The sequence below is a fragment of the Myotis brandtii genome, unplaced genomic scaffold (assembly GCF_000412655.1).
Source record: "Myotis brandtii unplaced genomic scaffold, ASM41265v1 scaffold1173, whole genome shotgun sequence".
NCBI classification, from domain to species: Eukaryota; Metazoa; Chordata; class Mammalia; order Chiroptera; family Vespertilionidae; genus Myotis; species Myotis brandtii.
Window position 1 is genome coordinate 127,937 of NW_005354061.1, and position 10,553 is coordinate 138,489.

Genomic DNA, 10,553 nt, shown 5'->3' on the forward strand with positions numbered 1-10,553 from the left:
GAAACCCTTCTACACTGAACCCCGCGGGGCAGGACTGGGGCAGGTGCGCTCACCCAGAGCAGCGCCCGTTTTACACGAACGTGTCCGCCAGGCTCTCGCTGGATCATGTTTCCCGTGTGGATAAGTGAAGACCAGTCCTTTCACGTGTCATCAACATGACCCTGTCATCACCCAAACAGTGGACAAAGCACAGGAATGTATTGATCCCGAGCGGATGCCCTGATAACGGACCAGGTTTGACGTAGTTTAATTGCAGGGACACGGAACAGAGACCTGCCTGCCGGTCGCCTTCTGGAACTTTATTCACTGAACTTCAAGCCACACACTTAACGAGGATGGACAGGGGAGCCGTCTGCTTTAGTAACGCACCGGGCCTAGGACTGCTGACGCTCGGGGCCCTGACGCACAGCGGTCACAGGAAGGTTCACCTGGACGGCCGCCCGTCCCGAGGCCACTCCGCTGAGGACCAGCTCGGAGAGCGAGGCGCCCGGCTTCTCAAACCACCAGGGCGAGCCCGGGCTGGTGGCTCAGTGGTTGGAGCGTCAGCCCTGTACACCCAAAGGCTGCGGGTTCGAGTCCTTGTCAGGGCACGTGTGGGAGGCAATCTCTCTCCTCTACTCTCTAAAACCAGAAAAACATATCCCAGGTAAGGATTTAAAGAAAATTAAAAAACGACAACAAAAAACACCGAGGTGAGCACAAAACCCTCGTGGGAAGGCCGAGCCCGTATCTGCTCAGCCTCTCGGTCCTGGAGCCCTGCCCTCCTGCCCCGTGAGGTGCAGCAAGGTGGCGCGGGTGCGAGCACTGGGTGTCACCGGCCTCCGCCCGAGGCTCCCGCTGTGAAGTGATTTACAGGGAAGGGGCTGCCGCGTGTCCCGCGGGCCAGCTCCGCTCGAGGGCACAGGGGGCTTTCTGCTGAGCACAGCTGGTACCTACAAACAACAAACACCAAGAGACATGCAGACGCTGCGAGAACGGGGTGTGAGAGCGGGCGTGGCCGCGGGGGGGCCGTGACAGGCGAGACGGTATATCACACTGGGCTCCAGGTCCAGGGTCACTGCACACAGGGCCCAGCGTGTCTGCTCTCCGCCTCCCCCGCGGGATTCACAGCTGGTTCCCCGTCAGGCACCGAGAAGTCTCATGGCTTTTGGTCCAAACGGGGCGCTTAGGAGTCTTTTTACATCTTTTTATCCGTCTGCGAAGAGCTAAGTTCAAACGCCGGGAACCGGGATGTCTCAGGAGCCAGGACGTCGGAGAGAAAGTGGATCGCGCCGGCCATGCCTGCAAGTCAAGGGGGTCCTTTACGAAAGGCCCTGGGAGGGACACAGCCCCCGACCCCTCCTTGTCAGGAGCCACCGAGGCAGCAGTCACAAAACAGCACACACGCTCACACATATGCACACGCACACTGGCACACACACGTGCACGCATACACTCATACACACACATGCACACGCACACCCCAGGGCTCTCTGTAGAACTATTTTGCTTTCCCGGATTATGTTCTACATACTGTGCCTGCAGCAGACGGTTAATATTGTTTTCTCACTTCCTGTCATTGCTCTTGATTTTCAGAACTTTCTTCGATATTCTCATAACTTTTTCCAACTACTAATATTTCTAGGTACTAATGTTCTTTAAATACTAATATTGATTAGTCACATTTGTTTATGTAACTGAAGTAGTTAGATACATGTAAGTAGCTAACAGGCCCTGTGACAGAGCAGTGGCACGCATGCAACACCGCACAGGGGTGCAGTGGAGGAACTTAGCATGTCCTCGTTACCAAGCAGCAAGCGCCCTATGTTCTGTCTGCATTTACTGCACAAGAGACCAAAACACTGGGAAGACATTCACAGGAGCACACAGCAGGCGGCAGGGAGACTAATGTAAACTTCAGCCGTGAACTCCTGTGTGAGTATGTATGGCTGTGGGGTCATCGCTCGAGCAGGACTGGAGGCGTTGGTGCCAATCCCACAGAGATGGGGGCCCGATCACCCACACCTGGGGCCCCCTCACCTTCGAAGAGTGAATAGGGCCTGTCAGGGATGCGGCACCCGTGGGCGCCATAGTCCAGACACCACTCTGCAAACTAAGAAGACGACATTGTTTTTCAAGGCTGAGTGTTCACTCGAGGAGGCAGCAAAACAGACTCTCGATGACCTCCCTGAGCCACGGCCGGGAAGCTGCGCCCAGTGCAGAGGGCGGGGCGGGCTGTTTCCTGACGGCCCTGGGACGGACAGCACCCCCTCTTCCTGACGGCCCTGGGACGGACAGCACCCCCTCTTCCTGACGGCCCTGGGACGGACAGCACCCCCTCTTCCTGACGGCCCTGGGACGGACAGCACCCCCTCTTCCTGACGGCCCTGGGACGGACAGCACCCCCTCTTCCTGACGGCCCTGGGACGGACAGCACCCCCTCTTCCTGACGGCCCTGGGACGGACAGCACCCCCTCTTCCTGACGGCCCTGGGACGGACAGCACCCCCTCTTCCTGACGGCCCTGGGACGGACAGCACCCCCTCTTCCTGACGGCCCTGGGACGGACAGCACCCCCTCTTCCTGACGGCCCTGGGACGGACAGCACCCCCTCTTCCTGACGGCCCTGGGACGGACAGCACCCCCTCTTCCTGACGGCCCTGGGACGGACAGCACCCCCTCTTCCTGACGGCCCTGGGACGGACAGCACCCCCTCTTCCTGACGGCCCTGGGACGGACAGCACCCCCTCTTCCTGACGGCCCTGGGACGGACAGCACCCCCTCTTCCTGACGGCCCTGGGACGGACAGCACCCCCTCTTCCTGACGGCCCTGGGACGGACAGCACCCCCTCTTCCTGACGGCCCTGGGACGGACAGCACCCCCTCTTCCTGACGGCCCTGGGACGGACAGCACCCCCTCTTCCTGACGGCCCTGGGACGGACAGCACCCCCTCTTCCTGACGGCCCTGGGACGGACAGCACCCCCTCTTCCTGACGGCCCTGGGACGGACAGCACCCCCTCTTCCTGACGGCCCTGGGACGGACAGCACCCCCTCTTCCTGACGGCCCTGGGACGGACAGCACCCCCTCTTCCTGACGGCCCTGGGACGGACAGCACCCCCTCTTCCTGACGGCCCTGGGACGGACAGCACCCCCTCTTCCTGACGGCCCTGGGACGGACAGCACCCCCTCTTCCTGACGGCCCTGGGACGGACAGCACCCCCTCTTCCTGACGGCCCTGGGACGGACAGCACCCCCTCTTCCTGACGGCCCTGGGACGGACAGCACCCCCTCTTCCTGACGGCCCTGGGACGGACAGCACCCCCTCTTCCTGACGGCCCTGGGACGGACAGCACCCCCTCTTCCTGACGGCCCTGGGACGGACAGCACCCCCTCTTCCTGACGGCCCTGGGACGGACAGCACCCCCTCTTCCTGACGGCCCTGGGACGGACAGCACCCCCTCTTCCTGACGGCCCTGGGACAGACAGCACCCCCTCTTCCTGACGGCCCTGGGACAGACAGCACCCCCTCTTCCTGACGGCCCTGGGACGGACAGCACACCCCCATCCTGACGGCCCTGGGACAGACAGCACACCCTCTTCCTGACGGCCCTGGGGCAGACAGCACCCCCTCCTCCAGCAGCTCGGGCTGACCGAGGCCCACCGAGGAGCGGGGGTGCGGACGGCACTGACCTTGTACGCCTGCATCAGCATGTGGATGACCCCCGAGGCCCCGTGGCACCAGTGGACCAGTCGGTCCGTTTCGTTGCTCAGAGACGACGGGTAGTTCCCGGAGCGGAAGCGCTTGTGGCGGACGTAATCGATGCTGGGCTTCACCATCTCGGCCAGGGTGTCCTGGTCCACTTTTGCTGCTGGCTTTAAACAAACAAAACAAAACATTTACTCTATTTTTCTAAAGTTCCTTCTTTTCTTTTAAAAAACCTCTATCTTATGGCAACAAAGTACCAATTACCTGGAATACTGAGAAGCATATAAAATTAGAATCAATTCAATTATCGGGTTAATTAAGTCTAGGGCAGATCTTCCACCCATTTAAATACAAACCTCACCCAAAATACCTCACAGGAACATTCAGGATAACTCTGACCACATCTCTTGGCACTGTGAGTAAATATCAAGTTAACACATAAAGTTAGCACAGATAGCAGGCCTGTTTGTTTGTGTTTTTAATATATATATATTTTTATTGATTTCAGAGAGGAAGGGAGAGGGAGAGAGAAGTCTGTCCCAGTCTGGTGTGTTGTTGCTTTTTTTATTCACATACTTAAATATTTTTTCTCTTTCTATATATTGGTAATGATAAAGCTTAAAATGCTTATTCTATGAAATAAGCACACGTGAGGAATAGACATAAATGATTTATGTTTCAGACACTAAAGTTGAAAATGTCTTCCACACCCTCAGAGTTCAGGGTACTATGGCGGCCAGGCTTTCCCTCAGCTGTGAACTGCCGCGTCTCACGAGAATGATAAATGACCAAGCCCGTTTCGCACCCGGGGCCGGGGGACAGGATGAGGCCGAGTGCTCCCGGGAGCTTTCCTGATGGGGAGAGCAACTCCTCCCACGGCAGCAGGACCCGCGCAGGAGTGTGGGCGGAGGCACCTGATCTGAGTGCGGACTCAGCTCTCTGAGCTCGCTGCTTGGGTGAGTGCAGCAAAGCTTAGGTGTCCTGGTTCCAAGGACCCTTTGTGCAGCCTGCATGGCTTGTGAGCCAAGTTTAGCTCCGTTTTCCTATCTGATCTACTGCTTTATGTCTGGTCGCCGTGTCAGTATTCCAGAGCGTTCTCCCACCTGCATCAGCATGTAGTAGATCCCGGCCATGCCGTGGGCTGCCCCCACGTACTGTTTCCTGTGCCACTGGTACAGCAGGGGGCAGCGCTCAGCCTTCCTCTCCTCCCTCGACAGAGCCTTGCCCGACTCAATAATAGCAGTGACGACCTGCAGACATAAGGGCACAGTTTACGTCTGAAAAACTTACATGTATCCTGTTTCAGTCTAATACCACTAACAGCATGTCCTTAGATAGCTTCATCTAGAAATCTCTAGGCACTCAGCACTGTTATCTTTATTTTTGTGAATTAATGGATACAGGCAGAGAGAAATCCGTAGACAATCTCCGAGTAGAAAAAGTCAAACCATGAAACCAAAACTTTTTTGCATAAAAAGTTTACTAGAGTCTGGAAAAACTTCCTATAAAAATATTCTAGACTACTTAGTTGCTTTGTAGCTACAATGTTTCCCCCAAAAGACTGGTGATCTCCCATAAAAGGCTGCAGGAACCGGCTGTGTGTGGAAAAGGCTGCAGGAACCGGCTGTGTGTGGAAAAGGCTGCAGGAACCGGCTGTGTGTGGAAAAGGCTGCAGGAACCGGCTGTGTGTGGAAAAGGCTGCAGGAACCGGCTGTGTGTGGAAAAGGCTGCAGGAACCGGCTGTGTGTGGAAAAGGCTGCAGGAACCGGCTGTGTGTGGAAAAGGCTGCAGGAACCGGCTGTGTGTGGAAAAGGCTGCAGGAACCGGCTGTGTGTGGAAAAGGCTGCAGGAACCGGCTGTGTGTGGAAAAGGCTGCAGGAACCGGCTGTGTGTGGAAAAGGCTGCAGGAACCGGCTGTGTGTGGAAAAGGCTGCAGGAACCGGCTGTGTGTGGAAAAGGCTGCAGGAACCGGCTGTGTGTGGAAAAGGCTGCAGGAACCGGCTGTGTGTGGAAAAGGCTGCAGGAACCGGCTGTGTGTGGAAAAGGCTGCAGGAACCGGCTGTGTGTGGAAAAGGCTGCAGGAACCGGCTGTGTGTGGAAAAGGCTGCAGGAACCGGCTGTGTGTGGAAAAGGCTGCAGGAACCGGCTGTGTGTGGAAAAGGCTGCAGGAACCGGCTGTGTGTGGAAAAGGCTGCAGGAACCGGCTGTGTGTGGAAAAGGCTGCAGGAACCGGCTGTGTGTGGAAAAGGCTGCAGGAACCGGCTGTGTGTGGAAAAGGCTGCAGGAACCGGCTGTGTGTGGAAAAGGCTGCAGGAACCGGCTGTGTGTGGAAAAGGCTGCAGGAACCGGCTGTGTGTGGAAAAGGCTGCAGGAACCGGCTGTGTGTGGAAAAGGCTGCAGGAACCGGCTGTGTGTGGAAAAGGCTGCAGGAACCGGCTGTGTGTGGAAAAGGCTGCAGGAACCGGCTGTGTGTGGGAAAGGAAGCTGGGGTTGTTTGATTCTAGTAAAAACAGCTGACTGGATACAGGCCTAAGAGGAGTACAGATTAAAAACAAAAACATTCCTAGAAGACGCAGGAAGGAGCAAATCGTTAGTTTGATGAGATGCTTTCAGAAGTCACTGTTCTTAGGGGCAGAGTGCAGACGGGTGAGAGGATGCCCGGGGTTGTGGGTGACCCTACCTCTCTAACGGCCGACTCACACACGGTGCCTGGCCCGATCTCCGTGTTCAGGTAGAGGAGGGCGTACAGATACCCGGCCCGGCCATAAAGCAGCTCGTCGGGAAGGTCCGAATCTTGGCAGACAATGGATCTCTGGAGCTGCAAAAGTCTACCCCACAAGAAAGGGTCTCTGTCCCCGAGAAGGTCTAGGATACCTTCCCGAAACTGTAAATAACCCCGTTCCTTTAGGAATTGCCTGTTATTTATTTTCAATTTAAATGGTTTAAAAAATATATCAAAAAACAGAAAAGAAAACCTTGTCCATTTCACTCATTTCTCTCTCAGATGTCACAATGAGTAACAAAACATCGTTATGGTCAAAATGTCTACCGTGCATCTACCCTAAGCCATGTAAGAGAAGATACTCAATTTTGAAATCCAGAATTAGAAGAAATGACTTAAACTCTAAACGAAAATGGTAGTAAAATGTAGCCAACGCTTGGGAATTAGCCCGAGTTGCCTGTCATTCAATAACAGGAACAGACCAGCATGAGCTGGAGACCACAGCCGCGGTCGTGAGCGCTGACTTCTGCTTCTCCAGAGAAGAACAGAAGCCAATAGATGCACACACAGCGGGCTCTCTAACTGTCCCATCGCAACTGAACCTGAGAACAACGACCACAGTAAGTCTGAGGCATACAAGCTACTTTCCATGCACTGAAGGCAGCCAAAAATTACCTCAGGAAAATGATCAAAGCAACACAAAGAAACATGCGTGTGCTCCGCCCCCTCCTTCCCCAAGTTAAGGCCAGCAGAGCTGGGTAGAAAGTGAGCACATGATCCCACACTCTGCTCAGTATTCACACACAAACTTCACTTCTCGGAGAGATCTGTAGCAGCAGATGAATTAAAAAATGTCTTTCTTTCCGAGTCACGGCACCAAGAAAAAAAGAAAAATGTCTTCCTTTTTCATTATCTTTTGACAGCAGGACCTTGCACTGAGAGCCTGGAGAAGAGACTTCAATGTTAAGCACTCACTTCGCGATGCACTCCCGGGACTCGCCATCACTCCTGAGTTTGTGGTACACCACCGCGCCCACGGCCAGCGGCCCGGCGTCTCCGCAGAGGAACGTGACCCTGCGGCCATTCAGATTCCGAAGGGTCCTCTTGACGTAATCCAGGGACCGCAGCAGGTGTGTCTGGTCACCCGTCACCCGGTACAACTGCAGGTACAGCAGGGCTATGCCTGGGGAATTCCCCAAGAAGAGCATCAATCCCGTTCCCTTTCGCCTTTTGGACATTATTTTACATTGACGTGAAAACCTACAGAAAACCTGTATTTCTGAAGGGCAACAGGATAGACTTGAAAAAAAAACTCAGGGTAGAAAAAAGGCAGCACAAACCCTGACCCTGGGGCAGGTGTGCTCTCATCACACATTTCTGTAGACGCCGTACGTGAGGGCAGATAATGTCATCAACATGCGACAGACGACAGATCAGGTTCCAACCTCCAGGCAGAATTTTTTAGAAATAAAATTCCAAAGCATCTCCTCTAGGAAGACAGTTCAAAACTTCATCTAAAGGGCAGAGAACTTTACCATTTTACAAGAGAAAGGAGTTTTAAACCCCAGTCTTACATATCACAACCTAAGAATAGGACACACTAGGCAGGCGCCCCCTTCTCACCTGTCCAGCCCGTATACGCAGAGCAGTCATGTGGGTCTGCGGTCCTCAGCCCTTCTTCCATCTGCTGCAGCAGATCTTTGATTTTGGTCTGGACCCGCCTTGCGAATGTGTGAATGATCTGAGAACCAAAAGACATCAATATAAATGGCACAAGAACAGGACAACGATGTAATAACTACTCTAACAATCTAAGTCGTAAGAACGTTAACAGGCAGAAATTACATTGCCTGGCCCATTTTAATGCTTCATTGGTTGGAGAGTGTACCTTAGTTTTTTTAAGGTAAGTTTTTAAATGTGATAATGCCCTACACAAACTATAAGTCTTAAGTAGGATTACACAAAATAAGTTGCAGAACCAAAGGAACAAAACCATTGAAAAGTGGTGGATTTGATTACACAAATATTTTAACTTCTATAAGTGAAAGAAAATAAGATGGTTTAAAAGTTAATGACAAAAACTTGCAGACACAGACAACAGTATGGTGGTTACCAGAGGGGGTAAGGGGGATGGGGGAGGTAGAAGAGGGTAAAGGGGTGATAAATGGTGATGGAAGGAGACTTCACTTTGGCTGGTGAACACAAAGCACAATGTATGATGTATTATGGAAGTATACACATGAAACCTATATAATTTTATTAACTAATGTCGCGCCAATAAATTTAAGTCAGAAAGTTAATGACAAGGGAGAAATACTTATAAATAAAAAGAAAACTAGAATACAGAAATATACCTAAAATTATCAATGCACCTCATAAAAAAAGTCAAGTGACAAGCATATGCAAAAATGGTCAATCACTTTAGCAATCAATGCAGTGCAAATAAGTACAAATATTATGGTGTGCCTATCCTATATAATAAAAGGCTAATATGCAAATCAACCAGACGGCGGAATGACCGGTTGCTATGACGCCCACTGACCACCAGGGGGCAGACACTCATTGCAGGAGCTGCCCTCTGGTGGTCAGAGCACTCCCACAGGGGAAGCGCTGCTCAGCCAGAAGCCGGGGTCATGGCTGGCGAGGGCTCCCAGACTGGGAGAGGATGCAGGCCAGGCTGAGGGACCCACCCCCCCTACAGTGCACGAATTTCATGCACCGGGCCTCTAGTCAGATGATATTTAAAAAGTATTACATACCAACACTGTTAACAGCTAAGGAAGGAGGTATTCTTACCCACTGCCTGCAGTCTTCCTCAAGGGAAACTTAGCAACGTTCTTACACATGCAGTTGTTCAGATGTTTCTGTCTTTGATGATTTTTAAAAAATTTAGTTGCTATGCCAACTGCGGAGGTGCATTACAATCCCTGATGGTAGACGTGTCTATTGTTTATTTCTTCCTTTAATTCTGCATTTTTTATTTATTTTTTTGCTTTTGTGTATTTTGTAGTCTGTTATTAGGTACAGACAAATGTATAACTGTGTCTTCCTCACAAACTGACTTGCTATCATAATGAAATGTCCTTCTGTGGACCCAGAGAGAAAAGGCGTTTATGCAATTGAAAAGGAAAAGGAATTCATGGCCCCATGTAAATAAAAAGTCCAAGGAAGAAAAAGAAAAACAGAAAATGATTTTATGTTCCTGCACATTTGGTGCTTTCCGGGCAAATTGTACTGACACTTGTGGGTGTGGAGTCAAAGCAAACCCTGGAAATTAAGTGACCGGAGTGTAAGGTGTGAGAATCCATAGGTTTACTTAACCCTGGAGGCACCTGTTTACACCTTAAACGGGTGCAAGGCCCTGGAACTGAATGCGAGTGGATTTCTCTTTTTCAGAGAAAGGCTCATGGACCTTCCTAACACTGAGAGCAAGACGCGGGGAGGACACCTTCCCCAGGGGAGGGGCACTGCCTCTCTCCCCTGCACAGAAGACCTGCCTTAACTCATGACATTTCCTAACAGGGAAACCAGCTCCCGTGCGGAGGCGTCCTGGTGAGGGCTCCGGCACATCTTCCTGGGAGACACCATCCCACCCATAACGTCCTTGTTTTCATGAAATTCCATGTCTCTCAAGCCAAATGCATACTTTGATATTATCGATCTTCATTACAGTCTTGACATAATATTTTAACGATAAAAATGTAATGATCTGCCAACCATAAAGTATCTGTATGGAAGATAGTGGAACTGAATCCATCTTCATTTTATCTTGTGACTTTCCCCCCTTTTAACATCACAACCCCGCCCCGCCCCCTTCATGCCCAAGAACACAATTCCCACGCTCCTCTCCTTCCGCGAGCGCTCACTGGCCCGGTCCCCACCCTGACATCGTCACCGTCCCAGCCGTGGGCAAACTACGGCCATCCGGCCCATTTGAAATGAATAAAACTAAAAAATGGAACTGAATCCATCTTCATTTTATCTTGTGACTTTCCCCCCTTTTAACATCACAACCCCGCCCCGCCCCCTTCATGCCCAAGAACACAATTCCCACGCCCCTCTCCTTCCGCGAGCGCTCACCGGCCCGGTCCCCACCCTGACATCATCATCGTCTAACCGCACAGGGAGAACACACAAGCCGCAG

General features: G+C 52.3%; 1 protein-coding gene across 1 annotated transcript; it reads right to left on the reverse strand.

Annotated features, from left to right (window-relative positions):
- Positions 1 to 231: 231 nt before the first annotated feature.
- Positions 232 to 8,930, reverse strand: LANCL2 (LanC lantibiotic synthetase component C-like 2 (bacterial)). Its single transcript, XM_014530358.1, has 7 exons — positions 8,033 to 8,930; positions 7,385 to 7,592; positions 6,368 to 6,515; positions 4,791 to 4,937; positions 3,672 to 3,854; positions 2,020 to 2,092; positions 232 to 1,281 (listed from the first exon to the last, which is right to left on the reverse strand). The coding sequence occupies exons 1-7, from the start codon at positions 8,166 to 8,168 to the stop codon at positions 1,178 to 1,180; spliced, it is 999 nt and encodes a 332-aa protein (XP_014385844.1). The 5' UTR covers positions 8,169 to 8,930; the 3' UTR covers positions 232 to 1,177.
- Positions 8,931 to 10,553: the final 1,623 nt, after the last annotated feature.